Source organism: Barbus barbus (genome assembly GCF_936440315.1).
Source record: "Barbus barbus genome assembly, chromosome: 21".
NCBI classification, from domain to species: Eukaryota; Metazoa; Chordata; class Actinopteri; order Cypriniformes; family Cyprinidae; genus Barbus; species Barbus barbus.
The window spans coordinates 28,168,013-28,190,569 of record NC_136749.1 but is presented as its reverse complement, the minus strand read 5'-3'; the positions used below and the strand labels follow the sequence as shown (position 1 = coordinate 28,190,569).

Below are 22,557 nucleotides of genomic sequence, written 5' to 3'. Positions count from 1 at the left end.
CCAGATTTTCAAATAGTTGTATCTCGGCCAAATATTGTCCTATACTAACAAACCATACATCAATGGAAAGATTATTTATTCAACTTTCAGATGATGTATAAATCTCAATTTCGAAAAAATTATACGTAACCCTCTGGGGTCTGCTGTATCGCCGGCGATACCAGCTCGGTTTTTTTAAGATAAGTGCAAAAGACACTAAAAATACTCTGTTGATTTTGGTCACACAAATAAGTGTTGTGTTTTGTGGTCCCGGGTCGCGTATTAGTCTCCTGTATGGGTAACATACTGTAAGGAAAATCCTGAAGAGACACCAGCCTAAGGTGATTTGCTGCTTTTAACTGCTTTGCACTGGTCTTCCTGCTCTAGATGGTTTTTAATCTCATTAGTATTTGTGTGTGTGTATATATATATATATATATATTTTTTTTTTTACCAATTCATAACACTTTATTTGAGCTCACATATAATTATTTTATTCAGCAAGTATGCAGTAAATTGATCAAAAGTAACATTTAAGACATTTATAATGTTACAAAATGATGATCCTTTGAACTTTCAATTCATCAAAGAATCCTGAAGAAAATGTATCTCTTTTTACACAAAAATATCAAGCAGTGCAACTATTGTCAAAAAATAATAATAAGAAATGTTTCTTGAGCAGCAAATCAGCTGAAATGCTGAATGATGAATGAGTAATGATGCTGAAAATCCATCTATGATCACAGAAATAAATTACATTTTACAATATATTTACATAGAAAACATTTGACTGTACTTTTGATCAAATAAATGAAGCCTTGGTGAGCAGAAGCTGCTTCTTTTAAAAGCATTCAATCATCTTACCAACCCCAGTACATATATTCATACATTTGTATAGATGAGGAGACATGCAATATTAATGTTTTTACAGCAGCTAAAAAATGAAAACTTGTATGTATGAACAAATGTTTACAAATCCCTTGAGATGCATGTAATGTTGAATTCATGGTAGATTTGATTGTTTTTATACTAAATGCTTCACATTTATTAATGCTTTTACCTAATATTAGATTACAATGATTTCATTGTGTTCTGTGACTCTTCAAAACCAGAATGCATGTGCACGCACGCACACACACGCACGCACACACACACGCACACACACAAACACACACAAAATCAGTAAATGAGTGAAACACATGTTAATGTTTCCCATAACATCATCAGTGTTCCACTGATTTTTCATGCATGTTGAGCCCTGATGATAACAATATTAAGCCGTGCAAATGTTGTTTATTAGTCCCATCTGGAGTTCGTTTATAAATACATTTTACTATTAAAAATGTCTGTCTTTGACAAAGGGATTCTGTCTGGGTTTTGAACTTGATTACCTGCAGTTGTGACCAGAATTAATGCATGCTAAAGTTATATGTATGTAAATAGATTTACATTTACATGCTGTTGATATTGTTCATTTCAGTGGCTATTGAAAGGTATGGAAATGAGATCATCCTGGTTTAGCAGGTTGGACATCCTGACCAGCTGGCAAATGCTTACAACCCCTTCAGAACTATTAAACAAGACCAGCAGCTTGACTAGTGGAAACCAGCCTGATGCCTACTAAGAGCAGCAGACCACTGGTTTATGCTGTTTTTACAGCAGGATTTACTTCCCATTTCCTCCACTCCTTGCTTTTCCACTTGAGCTTGTGTGAAGCACATGGCCAGTAAATATCCATCTGTTTGTCTCTTTCAGCTATTGCTGTTTTTCTTGTTTGTCTAGCATACAGATATTCTCAAAGGACTCTCTTATGAATAATTCCTCACCTCTTCAGGACTTCAGGCCGTCACTTCACTCTAATGTGACACAAGAAGAGGAGTTTTTAAATAATACAAGGATACAGATGTCTGAGGGCTTTCATTTGGCACGGCTTCATTGTCTTTCCAAGAGACTTTGATGGGTCTTGCTGTGTTAAGAGGGCAGCGCTCGAGCAGCAATTCCCAGACACTCTAGTCTCCAGCGCTTCCTGGATTTCTCTTCTCCGCCACTCCGTCGATAGCATGACACTGCAGAAACTCAATTTAAAATGTTTCAGTCCAGTGCAAGTTTATTTTGACACTTTATACTTTTAAAAAAAACAGTGCTTCACGATACCATAGAAGAACCTTTTTGTCTCTAAATGGTTCCATAAAGAACCTTTAACATCTGAAGAACCTTTCTGTTTCACAAAAGGTTCTTTGTGGCGAAAGAAGGTTCTTGAGATTATAAAAAGGTAAGAAAGAGATGGTTCTGTAAAGAACCTTTGACTAAATGGTTCATTGTGGAACCAAAAATGGTTCTTCTATGGCATTGCAGTGAAGAACCTTTTAAGCCCTTTATTTTTAAGAGTGTATATGTAATTCTCTTTGCAGTTTCCTCTTCTCACTCTATACGAGTTAAAGAAACAGTGCAACCAAAAATGATATGTCATCCCAAACATTCTGTTGAAGGTCTCTGACCTCTCTTTTCCATACTTTTAAGAAGCACACTATTGGAATGGACTGCTTTTATGGTATTTATGGTATTTTTGAAACTAAACTCAAATAGAAAAGGGCTGCGTGAAGATTCTCCATTTGTGTTTTTTTTTTAGCTTGATGTGGTCACTATAAATTGTTGACATGTGGAAAAGATATGCATGCAATTTCTCCTGGCGTGTGACAAAAATACATGACAAAATATTAATTTTTGGCTGTATTCATTTATCTTGAGTTTTCTGAGGAATCCGAGATCCTTTTTTAAATAAACACATGTTTCAGTCTCAAGTTTAATATTGCTCTACTGGGGAAAATGTTGTTTTTGCGCTTTAAATCATGCAAACATGACTTATTTCTCCACCTCACGTCCTTCCTTCTGGGAAAGGAGATCTTGGGTATAAAGAAATTTGACCTGTTTTCAAAAATTTATAGCCCAAGATTTCAAATAGACTACTTTTTTTTTGGCTCATTTATGTTTTTGAGTTTGACGTCACTAAGAATTGTTGTTGAAAAGAGCTGCATGCAGTTTGCAATTCATTTTTATGCTTTATGTAAATAATTACACGTGCTACTTAGTCTGAAGTTTAATATTAGTTTTTGTGCTTTAAATCATGCAGAGAACTTCATTGCGTCTTTCTCCAACTTATATCACTCAAATTCCTTCCGTGAATGTTTTCAATACTTTATACCACAAGAGTCGGCCGTTTTGGTGTTTTTTGAGTTTGACGTGGTCTTTATGAATTGTTGTCATGTGGAAAAGAGCTGCATGCAGTTTCTCCTTTTATAGCAACAGAATAAATTACGTCATGAGTTTGGCACAACACGAGGGTGAATGATGATGACAAAATATTCATGTTTGGCTGTGTTCCTTGAGTCTTCTGAGGAAGTTCAGAGATGTTTTGTGTAAATAAATACAGGTGTAGTCTAATGTTGAGTGCTTTAAATCATGGAAACACTTCATGGCTTCTTTCTTCGCTTCATGTCATTCAAAACTTCCTTCTGTGAAAGAAGTCTGACCTGTTTTCAAAACTTCATAGCACAAGAGTCATGTTTTTTTGGATTCATTTATGAGGCTTTTGTGTGTTTTTCAGCTTGACAGGGTCATTATGAATTGTTGTCATGTTGAAAAGAGCTGCATGCAGTTTTTTCTTTTGTATCCACAGAATAAAGAACAACATGGATTTGGCACAACGTGAATATTTTGTCATCTCTCACCCTTATCTTTGGCTGAAAACCCTTTTTATGTCACTCTTCTGAGGAAGATCAGAGCTTTGTGTAAACGAATACACGTGTTGCATACTAAAGTTTAATATTAAAAATCATGCAAACACTTCTTTCTCAACCTTATGTTGTTCCAAACTTTCTTCTGTGGAAGGAGGGTAAAAAATCTGATTTTCAAACCTGATTTCAGTACTTTAAAGCACAAGAGTCATATAGACTGTTTTTTTGGTTCATTTATGTTTTATATATAAAGATTTTTTAGTTTGATGTGGTTGCTATGAATTGATATCATGTGGAAAAATCTGCATGCAATTTCTACTTTTTTATCCACAGACTAAAGAATGTCAAGGAAAATAGGCGCAACATGAAAAGTATTCATTTTTGGCTTTATTCCTTTTATTATCATTCTTCTGAGGAAGTAGAGAGATACTTTGTGTAAATAAATACATATGCTGTGCAGTCTATTACTCTACTCTAAATTTTGTGCTTTAAATCACACTTTGTGTTAAAACTACCTTCTGAGAAAGTTTTCAAAACTTTATAGCACAGTATTCTCTCTTGTGGCTCATTTATATATTTGTTTGTGATGTTTGTCATCACTCACCCTTATTTTTGGCTGTAATTCTTCTTCTGAAGTTCATAGATGATTTATGTAAATAATTGCATGTGCTGCCTAGTCTAAAATTTAATATTACTCTACTGAGGGAAATTTTTGCTTCTTTTTCTAACTTAAATCGCTCCAAAATTCCTTCTGTGACAAGAATTATTTTGTAAAACAATATATATATTTGTTTTGGTGTGTTTTTTTGAGCTTGATGTGGTCATTATGAATTGTTGTCATGTTGAAAAGAGCTGCATGCAGTTTCTCCTTTTATATCCACAGAATAAAGAACGTCATGGATTCGGCACGAAATGAGGATGAGTAAATAGACGCAATATCCATTTTTGACTGTATTCCTTTTATTATCATTCATCTGAGGAAGTCGCGAGATGCTTTGTTCAAATAAATACATGCTGCATAGTCTAAAGTTCAATATTTTGGTGCTTTAAAACATGCAAACACTTCATCTCTTCTCTCTCCCTCTCGCTGTCCTCTCTCATTTTATTCTCACAATGCAAACAGGATTTATTCCTCTTGTAGCGTGTGACCGTTTCCTGAAATTGAAGGGATACGTTGTGTTTGTGGCATCAGTCAGAATGAAACTGCGTGTGTCGTCCTCCTCCCCGTGTCATCACTCAAGGCCTTTTCCATTCAGCTCTCTGACTGGTAATTACAAGTGCTCATCTGTGTCTGCCTAATAAACATCTCGCTGGGTTTCCTCAAGGACACGCTCCCCCCTGCGTCCCACCCGACACGATGACCATTTCTCAGCTGTCGTTTAAGCAGCGTCCCATGCAACTCTCATCCTTCCATCCCATCTTCTCTGCATTGGGATGGCGACTGATACTGAGAGAGGTAACACTTCTGGTTTATAGACTTCTGGTTAACGTTTTTAGTACTTGGAGAATAATTGGATATGTAATGATATATTTATGATGATGATATTTTTTGTAAAACCATTTATCAACAACAAGTCATTTGCAGGTTGATTCCTCAAAGTTGACAAGACAGAGCAGGTTACTTTTGGTATGAAACCAATTTTGTCAAAATTCAAACAATAAATACAGTTTTGTGGCTTTTTAATGTGTTGTGACAGATCGATGTAGTGCCTCGGTTTAAGGCACTTCCTCTTTACTAGTTATAGCACGAAATAAACATCAATGAACATCAGAGGGTATCTTGTTTCAATTGCTGAAAGACATCAATAAGAGTAATGACTTCAGGGAACAAGTCGGGCATCGTTCTGACTGATTCAGTCAGTGATTCATTCATTATGTCTTTAGAAAGGCTGATGGCCAATTGGAAGGCGTTGCAAGACATTGCTTTAATAAATAAAGAAGCCTAAGAGTTAAGTTGACTTAAACACAAGTTTGACTTGCATCTTGATATTTAGATGTGCTTTTATATTTTGATTCAATTGGTTCAGGCTGTGTAGTGATTCCAACAGGTAAACAAAGGAGTTTTTTTGAGTTTAGGATTTTTCTCTGTTGCTGCTTACATTCAGTTGGACATGATGAGTAAGTGTAAGTGTAATAAGTTTCTTAGAAATCTGATTTCAGGGATGATTGTAGTCTACTCATCATTTTCAAGTCAGATCAGTGATATTTTGGTCCTATTTATTTAGTTTTATTATTATAGTATTTATTAATATTTTTTAATAAGCACCTTGCTATGTGCTTTTTTATATTTATATTTAATAATAAAGCTTTAATTTATTTTTATGTTTCAGTTCTAGTCATTTTAGCACTTCAGATTAAAGTTTTTTTCCCTTTCAATTAGTTGCCAAGACAAACTTTTTTCTAAGTATTTTTTTTCATCTAATATTTGTGTTGTATTTTATTTCATCTTCATTTCAGTTAATTAAAACAATTCATAATATTTTTAGTTAATGATAGTAACACTGGGTCAGACAGAGTTTTTGGCAGTGATCACTGGTGTATTTTAGGACAGTGAAATAATGTAGACGTTAAACACTCGTTAATGGAACCGAATGGTGTGAAAATCATTCAGTTCCAGTATTTTTCCTTAGCATGAGACACTTTAGTTTCACAAACACAGGAAAACTTCAACAGAAGAGTTTGATCTTTATGAAAGTCATCTTTCTGTAGCCGTGACAGTAGCTGGGGAAGGATAAGATCATCAATCTTGGGTTCAGTGGCTTCCTGCCGATTTATTGGGCTTTCGGTGTCAAAGGTTGATGATGTGCACATCCTTTCCTGGCATTAATGGCTGTATGACAGCTGTTAGAAAACTGTAAATAACCTTGAGCTTTTGAGCGTCCGAGAGTTCAGCTAAATTTACGGACGTGAGGATATCCTGTGAAATATCTTTGACGCTGGAACGGCATCAAGAATTTAGAGACGGTCCCTGAAAACATCATAAAGCCTAGTGGTGTAAAAGCAGTTTGAACTGTGATGATGGTTGATAGTGGAGCAAAATGTTGCATGAGAGCTAGGGCTGAGCGATAGGAAATTACGCCACATTGGGAACATTGCGCTATTTATCTGGCTGTTATGTTTCAACTTTGTGTCAGACTAGTTTTGCAATTCCTTCCCTTGTCTTCTTTGTCTTGTTAAGTTTTATTAAGACAGTAGCATCTTTGGTTTAACTTTAAATAGCTTAATAGTTTTTATTGAATATATTGAATGTTTTGAATTGACTTGCATTATAAGTTATATGTTCAAAGAAATCAATTTATTAGGCATTTACATATTAATATATCATTATTTTAGACTTTTTCAGATTGTCTTATTACACCAGTCGCTGCTGACAAGTGTTTTTTAAATAAGTTTTAAATCACTGTTTCAGTGACTTTTTGATTTGTTCGGTGACTTCAAAATTCATGTGTTGCTCGAAGAGATGCCATGGTTTATTCTACTATAACACCTGCTGATGTGATGGTGCTTAGTTAAAAAATGACACAATAAATCAAATATCGATCATGTGATTTATTGCATATGTCATTTCATTGTAATTAAATGAATAACTTAAAAGTCCGAATAAATATTGTGATGCATATTAGATATCATCAACAGACTTTCAGTATCGAGATATATTTGAGTCGTTTTGTCCAGCTCTAGGCATAAACACAGTTCAGACTGTGATGATGTTGTTAATGGAGTGAAATGCTGAGCGAGTACATAAATCCATTAGAAAGCTCAATATCAGGCTCACGCTGCTCAAGCAGGCCCGTCGATGATCACCTTCTACCACACAGTGTGTCTGAAATGAACTCGCACATAAATAGCAGTTAGAAGAGGCTGATGCTTTAAGACTAATCAGAAGCGTACGGGAATCACTCTGGCTCTTTATAATAGCGTGTACGTGTGAGTTGTCTCTTCAGCGTGGCATCTAAAGCTCTGCGGTTCATGCTTGCCCCCAGCCGTGTGTATCCACAGGATTCAATTAATCCCTCTCACAGAGGCATCTTCCCTCTCTCTCTCTCCCGCTCCCAGGAAATGTGATTACAGGCAATGTTTTGGTCCCTGTAGGAGTTTCGCACGGCCGTGTTATTTCCTCTGGCACAGACATTATCAGCGAGACAAACTCGCCAAACATTGTCCCACTCCCCAGTCGATATCTGCATCCCAAAGCCACCTTTGTCATTTTAATTTCATCTCTGCTGACTCAGCTGTCGGCGGTACGCCGGTTGTATGTTTTTGGCTTGTTTTAAACTCGCATATATCAAATCCACATTGACCCGCCGTGCTGAAGGCTTAAGAAGCTCTGGCAGAAATCGATGGCCTCCACCGGCGAGATCGGCTTCATCTGTACTTTCCGATCCGTCACCGGGCAGCTCTTCTGATTCATGTTTACAAAAACTCACCCGGTGCCAAAACCCCAATTAACGGCCAATTGGCTAAACTGAAGCGAGCGAAACAGCTGTGGGTTATAAATATGGAAAGAGCGAAACAAGAGCCTGATGGCGTTCGGAACCGATTGAGATGATTGAATTTATTACATTAGTTTCCAATTGGTTCTGCGTTACTGTCCGTGCCGTGACATGCTGGATATTGATCTCTGCCAACACTCATTGTTTATTTCGGTAAACTTTACAGCCATTTATTTCGTTGAATATTTGCTGTCAGACTGTGTCAATTAGTAGAACAATACAGAAATTGGCGTTATTGCTCTGTTCAAAAGCATAGTAAACTGCCTATTCCTGGATTGCATTATCAGGCAGACACTAAGGCTGATTCATTAGATAGGCAGCATGGTAATAAGACACTTTATTTTGGTCAAATTCAAAGACAATTTGGGGGGGAAAAAATCCATCCAAGATAGCATATAAGGCAAGCAAAATGTTGGTTTATGTTCATTCTATTAAATTAAGAACTGATGAGTTAAGTCAAGAGAAAAGTTAAGTCTTAATGAATTGAGAATTTTTTTTCAGTCCAGTGATTCATTAGAGAATTCAATCAGATAAGACTTGCTTTTGAGTGTGATCATAAGATTCCTCCTTTTGGCCAAAGGCATTTGGAAAAAATCCATCCAAGATATTATAAAAAATGAGAAAAGTGTTGATTTGTATTCATTATGCTAAGCTGTGAATCAGTCAGTGAGCCAATACAGTGATTAAAAGAATAAGAGACATTTTTGCAGCATTTTTTAAAATTTTTGATCCATATTCATTGAAGTTGAGAATGTTTTAATTGTTCTGGTGAGTCATTAGAGAATTCATAAAAATAAGACTTGTTTTTGAGTGATATTATAAAATGACACTTTTTGGCAAAATTCAAAGGTACTTAGAAAAAATCAATCCAAGATAATACATAAAGTGAGAGAAATGTTCATTTATACTTATTCTGATAAGTTTAGCATCTTTTGATGTAGTCATTGAGTGATTAAAACTGATGACTAAACAGTATGAGACCTGTTTTTTGAGTGAATTGTTGATTTATGTTCATTCTAATAAGTTGAGAATTGTTTTATTCAATCCAGTGAGTCATTTGAGAATCATTCGACAATTCATAAAGATAAGACTTGTTTAGTGTGATTATAAGATAACTCTTTTTGGCAAAATCTAAAGGCATTTTGAAAAAAAATAAAAATCCAATATAGTATATAAAGTGAGAGAAGCAGTGATTTACATTCATTTTGATAACTTGAGAATTGTTTTATTTAGTCCAGTGAGACATTAAAGAATTCAAACATATAAGCTTTTATTTTTAGCATGGTTATACCTCTTGTTGCCAAATTCAAAAGCATTTAGAAAAAAAAAAACATCCAAAATAGGATATAAAGTTAGCAAAATCTTGATTTATATTCATTCTTATAAGCTGAGAATGATTCGATTCAGTTAGTGAATCACTAGAGCGATTCAAATGACCAACTAAAGACAATGAGTCTTGCATTCTGAGCATGTTTTTTGAGCAAAATATTGATTTCGATGAGCTGAGAATTGTTTTATTCAGTCCAGTGAGTCATTACAGAATTCAAATGGACTTGTTTTTGAGTATGATTATAAGACCTTGTTTTGGCAAAATTCAAAGGCATTTAGGGAAACAATGCCCATCTAATATAGTAGTAAATGAGAGAAATGGTGATCTATATTAATTCTGATAAATTGTGAATCATTTGAATCAGTCAGTGAGTCATTCGAGTAATTCAAATGCATAACTAAAGCGTATGAGGCTTGCTTTTGAGAGAAATTATTTATATTAATTCTGACAAGAGTCATACAAATTTAGTCAATGGGTCATTATTAGATTGTTTTAATATATTTATTTATTTTTGAGAAAGAAAAATATTAATTTATGTCCTTTCATTACCAGAAAGTATTGATAAAAAATTAAAACGAGTACAAAATGGACTATTTAACCCAGTATTTGTGTGTACTGTGTATTATGTCGATGTTTTCAAGAACTGTCTATAGATAAATTTTTTTCCATTTGGTTGAATCCTATTGATGCACAAATCCTTCATTCCTATTTCTTTCTGTAGACTTTTGCTGCAGATTTCGGGATTAAACATGCAAAATGGCTTTAAAAATGATGTAACAAGTTCTGCAGTTATGACATCTACCAGCTGAATCTGACCCTACTAACCCCTGAAAGCTTTCATCGCCGTCCTTTGCAGTTCGTCTCTCCATTCTGTGTGAACGCCCTCTTTTTGACTTACATTATTTACAGAGCCAAAACTAAGTGGTTGTGTAAAAGTTCAGGCCTGAACCGCAGATCTTCCACTGATACTTCACAGCATTTCTTCTAAAATATCTTTACATTAGGCCGTGCTGTTGCCGCAGGCGCTTACTTCTTCCTGTTTGACATCTGGTGTAGTCCGTGAGCTGTACATGCTGGAGTGGAGATGATGTCAGGCCCACATAAGAATTTAATTATCAGCTGTTCAGCTGGGAAATGGTTCTGTAGGATTTGGCTACATTCATCTTTTTCCTCCCGTCCCGAGAGTTCTCCATGAAAGGAAATGGTGTGTTCTTGCGTAATGGGTGACAGGGCACTTATAATTCAAATGAAAATAAACTCAGATGCTTATTACTGAAGTTCAGCGTGTTTGCTTACCATTTTACTGAATCAAAGTTATCTTTTTATCTTTATAAAAGGTATAAGCGATTACAATTTAGTACAGATATAGAAACATAAGATTTTGACTTTTTCTGAAGAATGTGAGTGGTGTCTTTCGGTATAGAAGTCGATGCTAGATTTTGCCAAGCAGTTACTAAAGTATTCTGAGTGTGTTTAGTGCACTGATATTATATGTAGTTGCTAGGATGTTCCAGATGGTTGCCCATATAGAAAATAATATTCTAGTCCCCAGACAAGGCTCGAGTGCTTCCTTTAATGTAAATTGAACTGCACACTACAAGACTTGCACCATGTGGCTGATGCTCTTCAAGTGTGCAGAGCATCTAGTTGCAAACGCGACATGAATTTCAGTGTTTCAAAATCTGTCCAAGTCCTTAAAGGAATAGTTCACTCAGAAATAAAAAATTGTTGAAATCCAATATGTAGATGAGTTTACATTTAGCATAGCTCACCACTGGATCCACTGCAGTGAATGGGTGCCGTCAGAATGAAAGTCCAAGCAGCTGATAAAAACTGAACTGTTTTGGACTGTTTTAACTTATAAATGGTGCTTGATCTGTGCAGATTTCAAAAAGAGACAACTTTTCTTTTTTTTTTACTGGAGGAAGCAATATTATGGATTGTGGACTCATATTTTAGCGAGAAGTAACAGTTTGAAGTTAAAAACGTCTTAATGATGGATTTGTTTCTTATAAACACAGCTTTTCACTGCACAAGACATTAACTGATGGACTGTAGCGATGTGGATTACTTGTGGATAATTGTGATGTTTTTATCAACTGTTTGGACTCTCATTCTTACGGCACCCATTCACTGCAGAGCATCCATTGGTGAGCAAGTTATGGAATGCAAAATTCCTCCAAATTATTATTATTATTTTTTGTTTTAAAAGTATCAGCTCTCTTAAAGGTGCACAATTAAGTTCTCAGTTATGTGCATAATAAACGATTGCGGGATGAGTTGCATGCCAAATTTGAATGCTTTAATTTATGTTCAGGATCACAGTCTGAAAAAGCACATATTGTGTTGTTCTCTTGATGTTTTGTTGTTGTGGTGTGATTGGATTCAGTTAAATGCGGGTGATTTATCAGCAGTTGTGAAATGTTGAGACACTTTTGGCATTTAGCACTTTGATAAGATCTTCCGTGCGACTTGTGTTGAAAGCGCAAATGCTTCTTTGAGCCCCATGATATGAAACGCATCACTGAGCCCCAATAAATAACAACCTTGTTTTCTCACAGCTCTACCTATTTACACGCAGCAAAATCTTATTAAAAAGGAATGGCATGAGAGAGTAACATCACGAGGAGGACGGCGATCGCCGGAGCGTGTTTAATCTCTGTTCTGAGAGCTGTACGAGTGAAGCGGGGAAGTGATGCAGACAGAAATGCGATCCATATCACAGTACAGTTACCTCACTCAAAATGTGCTTTTAATAAAAAAGCTTTATGGGAATCTTTGGACTAGTGACCACAAGGATCAACACAAGAATTTTCATACATTGTTACCACAAGATTACTGTATACTGAAGAAATTTGCCATGATAGGAAGTGTGTTACAGTGAGTACTGTTAGGAGGGTTTTTAGGCACTAATCTCGGTGCATTAATAAATATCACAAGAGCAATAATGCCGCTGTCCTGAATATCATAATATCCGCAGGTATGCACAATCAGAATGATATTCAGAACATTATTCATTTAGCTGACGCTTTTATCCAAAGCGACTTACAATTGCTATATATGTCAGAGGTCGCACGCCTCTGGAGCAACTAGGGGTTAAGTGTCTTGCTCAGGGACACATTGGTGTCTCACAGTGGATTCGAACCCGGGTCTCTCACAACAAAGGCATGTGTCTTATCCACTGCACCATCAACACCCAGAACAACAGCACGATTGCAAACGATAAGTGGAGAAAACAAATAAACCCACTCTGACTTTGTGGTCTTTTTTGCTCCAGGCAAAATCATACGACACTCAGCAGGGTTTTGTCAAATTCACAATAGACGAATTGGCTGCCTTTCAAATCATAAGTGTGAATTTGAATTCAATTAGGCTAACTGGAAGCTAAATTGTAATGCAAAGAAATTCAACACAGGAAATCCATTCATCTATTTTATTGTCTCGTTTCATCCATCCATCCTTCTATCAATCTATCAGCAATTGTCTGTCTGTTGATTGTTCTATTGTTCATTCTGTTGTTCTATCATATACTCTGTCTACAAACCTTCAAACAATCCTTTGTCAAACCGGCAGTCAGAGATTCTCTTGACAAATTTTGTTTTAGTAGTTTCTAGACTACTTGTATGAATTTCAATGAATTTTAATTTGACTTCCTTTATATAAAAATTTGAATTGCAATTCTATTGTAGCACAGCCTGTACACTGCACAATTTTAGTTTATTAAAAAAAGCACACTGTAACCTTGACCTTGTAAGCTTTTGATTTTGACGAGTTTTTGAAACAGGGCTTGATGGGAGCTGCTCTCTTCATGTTTCATTCGTTGTCTTCATGTGTGTTTCTGTTAAATGTAAACAGCATTTTCACCTCTGCATCTGTAGGCGTCTGTCAAACCCTCACGCCAACCATTACAGCCCACAGTCGCAACCACCAGCAGCCATTAACGCACATGCTTGTGTGCACTTATATCAGAATATATTGTTTTATAGACATTTTGATGTGATGACAAACATGTCACTGTATTATTCCTGCAGAATGACTTCACGCAAGGCCATTTCTGCTGATGGAATCATTAGGTTATTTAATTTATATATGAAAATGGCTTTTGTGTTTGTGTGAAAGAAAGAAAAGGTTAACGATGTTATATCTATAGAGAGAGGAAAGATTGTTTTGCTCAAGTGTTGCTCTTTTAGTTAAAGATCACATACTAAAGTTTATTTTGCTTAGAATAAATAAAAATGTACATAAATAAGAGAAGAGTTGGCATATAGTAAGTGTACAGAGGCACAACCCAGATCATGTAGAGTTTATAATGAGATCTTGATTGCAATATTAGATTTTGATTGTTTTGATGGCAAATCTGAGCAAGTGTGAGACATATGAGAAGCAATGGTGGTTAAATTGCTGGTGTCACTACGTAGAGTTCAACTGCCTGCCGTCCCGTGACTCTTCTTATTTACTGTATTTAAATTTGAACTCCATTTACCAGATATGAGATCTGTTTTGTGAAAGATTCTGTGAAAGATCTGAGTGGATTTTGAAAGCACATTTGGACCTGTTGGAAGTCCTCAAACGTCAGCTTGACTTTAACTTCCAATTCTAGTGGCATGCATGAACAAGGAAATCACAGCAGCAATCTCTCTTTTGGTTTGGACTTTTAAAAACATGATTAAAATGCATAATAATTTGTTCTATTAAAAAAAATGATGTCCTATATACTATGTATACAGTAAGGAGTCTATTTTATTATTTTTTGTAATAATAGAAAATGCCATATGCTGTACCTGTCACGGGATGTGGTTGTAGTTAGCGCACGACAATGGAGTAAACATAAATGGTCTTTATTTCCAACTTCCATAACAAAGAACAGGAGAATAACCAAACCAGGAGAACGAATTATCATCAACACACGTATACCATTCAAATAACATCAATCAAAATAACTCTCTCTGTAGTGTGATATCTAGGTGAAGAGTCTCTATGTGCTGAGAATTAACTGACTTCTGTGACATTGCGAATTAATTAATTAATTAGTTTTATTTAAAAAAGTAGCAAATGCATGGGTCACATTATTTATTTAAAAATATACTGAGCAGGATTCAGCAAGCAGTTTATGTAATTAAATTTGTATTATTTTTTTTATAATAAATGCTGTGTGTATTAAGCATGATTCAGTAAGTAGTTTATTTGTTTGTGTGTTTATTTTATTTTTTTTAAATAGTAAATGCCATGTATATTGAGCAAGCGGTTTATGTAATTAATGTTTTAGTATTTTCTTAAAATATTTTCTATAATAAATGCTGTATGTACGGAGCAGTAAACAGTAAGCTATTTACTTATTTAATAATTAATAAATGCTTTTTTATACTGTACAGGATTTAGGAAGGAGTAAGCTAGTATTATACTCTGAATAGCTTGTGTCAAATGTTGCAGTGTTGTTGTGGGACACAGCACTGGTTAGTCACAGAAAAGTAAGTTAACTCTCTCATCCTCTTTTGTGCATCTCAGATCGGCGTTCCTCTGTCGCAGAAACTGTTTAGAGCTTCACAAACACACACAACCTGCCAGTTGATCAGATAGCAGTGTAACTAATGAAAAGCGTCATGAAAGTGACAGAGAGATTAATGAAGTTTCCCATGCTGCACTTTGCATGTGGTTCATCGTGGGCTCCTCTGGGCACAACTGCTGTTAAATGCTATTCATGGTGACAAATAATGCTCTATCTCAGCAGTGACACCTCCGAGTCAAGGTTAAAAAACACATTTGCCAGCCTGGACGAGTAGAGCCGGATGAGCGAGGCTCTGCAGCTATAGATACGGAATAAATTTATTTACTCGCAGCGGGCTGGAGGCGGGACGAGAGGCACGAGAGCGATTGGGAATTCGGGATTAATTGAAAACATCTGTGCGACGATGCAAAATATCTGCCGTCTCCTAGCTGCAGGCGAGCGTAACGCGCATCCCATTGAGGCAATGAGTTTTGTTGTTGCTCTCTTTTTTGTTAGTGTTTTGTTTTTCCTCTCTCTTGAACTCTGTAGGTGAATGAGAGCGTGTTACGATCTGATTTTGCTCTGCATACGTGTTTGTTTTGTTGTTTGCAAGCAAAGCCTCTGATTTGTAGGCAGTACATGCGGGCGGCTTTCGAACGGTCAATTCCTCGTGACCTTCTGAAAGAATTACAGTGAACCAATCAAGGAAAAATCTGAGCGAGAGCCAAGAGGGGAATCAAGGTCAAGTGTACATGTGTTTTTGTGTCTGTGATGACACATTCTCCTAAGATCTTATGCAGACACGTTTTCTTGGTTATTTAACTATACCACCATTGCCTTATATAGTTTGTGTTTAAAGACTAAATGTAAAACATTTTGCATATTTAGAACATCGTTAGTGGTGTTTAACGCCAGCATCACTATTATAAATTGCTAGTGCATAAAGGGTTAGAGATCTGAACCAATTCCTAACTTTTGTTTAGACTTTTGTTCCTCTAACAGATGTTAACCAGCAAAGAGGCCTATAAATCAGGGACCTGAGCAACATCTAGAGACTAGACTTGTAAGAAACTGCTGCAAACCACCCACAACACAATCGCAACAGTGCAGAGCACTCTAGCAATAACCTTGCAATCAGCTTGAATACTTTAGCAATGACCTAGAACATCCGACATATTAGCAACAAGCCAGAGCACATTTTTCTAATGTAAATTAGAAAATAATATACCACTAATATACAACAATGCCAACAACTCTGGAAAGAGGTTGGGATAAGTGATATTTATGTTGGTCGAGTGAGCAGCTTATGGCAGTGACTTCTCCAATGGTTGTGTGGGTAATAATGCAGTGAGGAATCCATTTCAGCAGCCTTGAACTGGGGATGTGCATTTTTCCAAAATATTGAATTCAAATATTTGTGCTCATAAAAAAAATTATATTCAAAAATTTGTTTATTTTAGGGGACATGAACTGAGAAATCAAAAGTCTCTTGATCTTTTGATATATAAGAGGTCATTGTACTACAAAATCATCTTGTAAGTTTCAGAACTCAAAACTTAGTCTAAAAAAGATTATATTCAAGGCAGTATGACAAAAGATAGGTTGTGGAATGTGCCACATTATGACATAATAGTGTGGCTAAACACCGCCTCCGCAGAAGAAGATCAACGCCTGCTTCTACATCGCTGCCTGTTTAGCCCCGCCCACCTATTCCCACACATACTGTAATGAGAGAGGCAAACGCAGGTCTACGCAGAAACCAAATGATAAAGATACTCCGAATACAACAAGACGCTGTACAGTGCCAAGTTATGAAAAAAAACAGTCTTTACATTGCCTTCCTTTTGATCCCAACATTAGAAAAAAGTGGATGAACTTTATTTTGAATGAAGATCCAGACCACATCATTAAGACATTAAGAACCTAGTCCTTTGTTCACTTCATTTCACCGCAGATTAGTTTACAAACAAGGCACAATTCGATATATATATATATTCTAGAGACGTTCCAGAGACACAAAGATAACGGTGTGCTAAGCAAAGTTTCTTACAGCACTTTGTGTTTTCTGTTCTTAAACCACTCTCCCTCGAGGAAACTTAAAGGAAGTGTATGCCTCAAGATTATTTGGCTGGATCAGAAAAGCTGGGTTTACCTGCAGTCGTGAATGCAGTAAGGGACAGCTGTCTTTCCTCCAGTTTGAATTTCATGTCATTTCTCATTGCGATGGTGATAATATGATAACTCAGTTTTACTGATTCACAGTTTCGAATGCTTTATGTGAAGCATTCGTATAGTTTGTATTTTTAATTTTTAATTTTTTTAGTTTGTATAGGGTAAATGTTTATATATAGTATACTTATAGTTAAAATCTGTCAGTAGGTTAGTTGTGTATAGGTTTATAGTGTTTTTTACTTCATTGTTGTATGTCTGTATTTATGTAGCACCGTGGTCCTGCGAGGCATGACATTTCGTTCCACTGTATGTCCCCACATGTAGCGGAATGACAATAAAGCTCAACTTGACTTGATTCATTTGATCTAAAGTAATTCCATTTTGTAAGATAATTTAGTAAGATCAAGTAATTCCAAACTTCATAAGGCAGGCAATGACATTCTGTGATCAAATGTAATCAACTTGTTAACACGCTCCACAGCCCCACCCAGCGCATTTAGTTATAACTGACTTTTAATTTTTGTGTTTAGGATTTGTCATGGATTCCCTGCATTTACAGCCAGCAAAGCAACACAGTAAAAAAAGTTTTTATTTTTTGAATAATAATTACAGATCGAATTCAACTATTTGTTCACATCCTTACCCTTAACATGAAGTGTTGTGGATGCTGCACCAAAGGTTCCTAAAATCTGGAACACGCAGATGAGGTCCTGAAGTAGGTGCAGAAACTCCTTAATATGGGACATGCAGATGAAAGTACCTTAAAAGTTTGCTCAACTGAGATTAGTCTTGTTTCAAATGTATGTATGTCTTCTGCTTCTCAGGGCTAGGGACTCAGAACTTGGTCAGTCTGGTTTTTAGTGTTGTCATGATACTGTAATTTCTAACTTTGATACAATACCTTGAAAAATACTGATATTCGATACCATTTTGATACAGTGGGGGGAAACGGCATAACATTTTTGATTATTATTTAAAGATAAATCTAGGATAGAACATGACAATGAGGTATATTTTTACATTAATGCCAATGTCTTGAGGTGGTAAAACACTGGGGAAACTCTGGCATAGTTCAAATATATATTTAGAAAAGTGTCACTGAAGTTTTACAGATACATTATTCATAGCTGTCACTGAGAATACTTATTTCTCTAAATAAATATGTAATGGATGTGTTGTAGTTTGCATCAGTTTTAAGGTTGCCAAACACAGTTAAGAATGGATTTGGATGTATTTTTGTGATCTGTCTTTTTTCACCCTCTGCTGCTGCATCCAGAGGTCCTGAGGAATTTTTATGGCGGTCACAGGCCAAAACCTTAAACATTAGTCTCTAGATGGGTGAAGGGAAGAAACTGCATGTGGACCAATGAGAAGTCTTGTCCTTCCTGGGCTTAGTACCAGAGGTTTTCTTCTTGACCTCAAAGAGGTGTCTGGCCATTGTCTTAGCATCTTTATCTGATGGTGTTGGACAGTTTGCTTATGTTGGTCCACCAAGATCAAATCAAAATGTAGCAAACTGTTGTCCTCTGTTGTGGTCAAAGAAGGGCCACGCCATAAACTGGGCCCTGGAATGTGCTGTTCACCACCCACAACAGCCTAGCAACCATCTAGCAACAGCCTAGCAACCATCCTAAAGATGCTTGCAGCCATCTAGCAACAGCCTTGATACCAGCTGGAATAATCTTTTAAGAACCCAGAACTATCGAGCAACTATCTAGCATGCATTATAAACACACAGAACACACTAGCAACCAGCCAGAGCAGGCTACTGACCGTCTAGCTACACCATAGCAAACAACAACAACAACACCCTAGCAACAGTGTGGCAACCACCTAGTACAACCTTAGCAACCATGCAGAACATGGTAGCACCAAATTAGCAATACTATAGCTTCCACAAAGAACATTCTAGCAACCAGCCTGAATAGCCTAGCAAAACCATAGTAACAACTTGGCAATCATCCAGAAGATAGAAGCAACCATAGACTGTTGTAACACCATAGCAACTACTCGGGAGAACCTAACAATAGTATAGAAACCTGCCAGAATACTCTAGTTACCACTTAGAATAACCTATCAACCATGCAGAACATGGTAGCAACCACACAGCAACAACGTGAACAGAACAGTGGAGAAACTATCCAGAATACTCTAGTAACCACACCTTACAACCTAGCAACCATGCAGAACATGGTAGCTACCATATAGCAACAACATAGCCAGAACAACAGAAAACACCCGCGCAACCATCTAGATTAACCTAGCAACTATTTAGAACATGGTAGCAAACATATACTAACAACATAAACAAAACAGCAGATATAAACCACCCGAAATACCCTAGTAACCACATAGAACAGAATAGCAACCATGCAAAACATGGTAGGAATCACATAGCAACAACATAAACAGAACAGTAGAAAATACCCTGGCAACCATGCAAAACATAGTAGCAACCATATAGCAACAACATAAACAGAACAGTAGAAAATACCCTAGCAACCACCTAGAATAACCTAGCAACCATGCAGAATGTGCTGGCAACAACATAACAAACAGGACAGCAGATAATACCCTAGCAACCACCTAGAGCATCCTAGCAACCATGCAGAACATGGTAGCAATCATATAGCAACAACATAAACAGAAACAGCAGAAAATACCCTAGCAACCATATAGCAGCAAAGTAACAAACAGAAACACAGAGAAAGCACCCAGAATACACTATCAACCACCTAAAGCAACCTAGCAACCATATAGTAACAACATAAACAGAACAGCAGAGAAACCACCCAGAATACCATAGCAACCACCTAAAACAAATTGGCACCCATGCAGAACATGGTAGCAACGCCATAGCGACCAAATAGAACACCCTGGCAAACAGCCAAAACACCCTAGCAACTGTCGAGCAACACCACAGCCAAAAAAAAAACCCTAGTAATGTCCAGCCAAACACTTTTGCACCGTGACAGTGACTTCTTCTGCAGCAAACGCTCACATTTTCTTACTAGATAAATTATTAAAATAAAGTAGAAATAAAACTCCAGTTTACTTTATGAGGACATCACTAGATAACTGTGAAGAGACAGAGAGAGAGAGAGAGAAAGAGCAAGCATGATAGATGAAGTAGGGAGGTGCTGGAAGAGCGAACTAGAGATAAGAGAGAGAGAGAGAGAGAGAGAGAGAGAGAGAGAGAAAGCAGTGCCTGAGGAACACTCAGACAGAACAAATGAGCAGCCACGGCTCGACTCCCGCCAGAGACGCTGATATCGGCACGCCGGAGAGAGCTGCTTCACCAGGAGTCAGATTACAGCGCTCTGACACACTGCTGAGGACGGAGGTGCAAGAGCGAGAGCGAGACTGAGAGTTTCTCTGAAGTGAGATTTCTGTTCACACACAGAAAGAGGGACAGAAAACTACCAAGGTGTTGTTGCAGTCCTCGTGGTCCCTGTTCCCACATACACAGATGAGATCATGGATTCACTCTTGACGGCAGCGGTGCACGGGGACACCACAGATCTGGACGTGTGATGACCATGGAGAGCATGTTTATTGGTAAGTTTGAAAGTCTATGGTTTTGTTTTGTAGGCTCCCCGTCTGGCGTTCGCAGCAGGGGTTTCTCGCTTTGACATCAGAGGAGCGCGGCTCGCGTGCCTCACCAGACACCTGATTTGTTGCGGTGGAGTTTAGCAGAGTGTGAAATCGTGAGCTACATCAAAACTGAAGGAATTAGGAGATTTTAGGAAACGTGCGGCTCTGTGTCTCAGCGTGTCGTCTGGAAATGAAGCTTAATTCCCGGAGGAACGGGAACAGAGCTCACCGCGGGAGATACAGCAGATCTGTTGCTCTGAGGGGAAGCCGATGCATTAGATGCAGCTTTTAGGGGCTTGAAAACATGATAACATGTTTTTAGAAATGCCAGAACAAGTACTGGGATTGTTAAATAATATTAACATGAACTTTTAAGACGTTAGGTTTAAATTTGTATGAATTTAAAAGTCAAAGTTTTTTTTTAGATGCTTTTTATAATTTTTATCACCTTTCAACGTTTTTTGCAGTCCTTAAAAAATAATGCAATTATTATTTCTGTTTAAAATAGTTTTATATGAGGTATAGCATGTCACTCTGCTGCTTAACATGTCTACACTAGACGCAGGTGGCGTTCGATGATGCACAACCACTAAAGCGCTCACAAAGCCGTCAACTGGAAATGACTGATGCTCATTTTGATGGAAACCTTCCATTTTTCTTTTTTTTTCTGTTTCTATTTTTGGTATTCTGTATTGCACAGCCATTTTTTCAGTTGTTCTTTATTTACAAATAGTTTTTACTATGCTTTTGTTGTTGTTGTTGTGCATTTAAATAACTTCTGACTGAAATCAAAGCTTGACATTTTTGGTCCCTGATGTTCAGCTTCGATCTGTGTAGATGCGGGTTCTGTTCTAAAACCCACTGAGCTGTCTACGTAGGCAGCATTTTAAGGCATCACGGGTGCAAATAGAGTTCAAAAAGTTTGCAGCTTGATATTTGGCCAAATTCTACAGCAGCATTGCACGTATCCTGAGTGTTGAATGCCATCCCACAATGCACTGCAGTCACGATGGCGCATAAAGCATATACATATAATTAATTTGAAACCAAAGTGTTGATTAAAAATGGTAAAATATACTATCTTACCCTATATTTATTAATAATTAGAGTAGCTTATTAGAGTGTTGCATTGTTTGCTTAGTAACATGTTACTATACCGGGGTATGAACTGCCTTTTTTATTATTTTGTGCTCTGAGGTCAATGCTATCAAGACTTTTACATCAAAAACCATCATAATTTTGAAGTAAAAAGCTATTTTCTGTCCTGTTTTTACCCCCCCCCCCCCCCATCAGAACGCTCTGTTTCAACAGGTTTGGTGGATTGTAGACTCGGAAGTAAATGCCCACTGCTATGATTGGCTAACAGTTGTGCATGTTTGACAGCCTACATCCTTCACAGATGGACGCTGCTGTGATTTAGGTTATAAACGCATAAATACTCAAACGATCTGTAATAACAGACAAAGCATTAGTGACCACGTAATAAAAATAGTTACTCGCACTTGTGCTTACTGTCGGATCCAATGTAGTCGGCGCAGCATCGTCTTTTAGTTCCAATCTTTCTGAAAATCCCACGTTGATTTGCGCCTTGTTTGTAAAGGAATTTCTTACTGATGTGGTCTGGATCTTCATTAAAAATAAAGTTCATCCGCTCTTTCCAAATGTAGGGATCAGAAGGAAGGCTGTGTTTTTGGCACTGCACAGTGTCTTGTTGTCTTCGGAGTATCTTTGTCATTTGTTTTCTGCGTAGACCTGCTTTTGCCGCTCTCG

General features: G+C 37.0%; 1 protein-coding gene across 5 annotated transcripts in view; it reads left to right on the top strand.

Annotated features, from left to right (window-relative positions):
* Positions 1–22,557, top strand: part of LOC306887703 (zinc finger protein 385D-like) — a 107,112-nt gene that overhangs the window by 23,882 nt on the left and 60,673 nt on the right. Inside the window, exon 1 of one of the 5 annotated variants that reach the window (XM_079445666.1) lies at positions 20,414–20,751. The exons of 3 other annotated variants lie outside the window; for them this stretch is intronic. In XM_079445666.1, coding sequence (XP_079301792.1) covers positions 20,727–20,751 — 25 coding nt within the window. In that variant the 5' untranslated portion in view covers positions 20,414–20,726. Of the gene's footprint in view, positions 1–20,413; positions 20,752–22,557 lie in introns of those variants that run through there. One more of the 5 variants, XM_079445667.1, reaches the window with a different exon arrangement.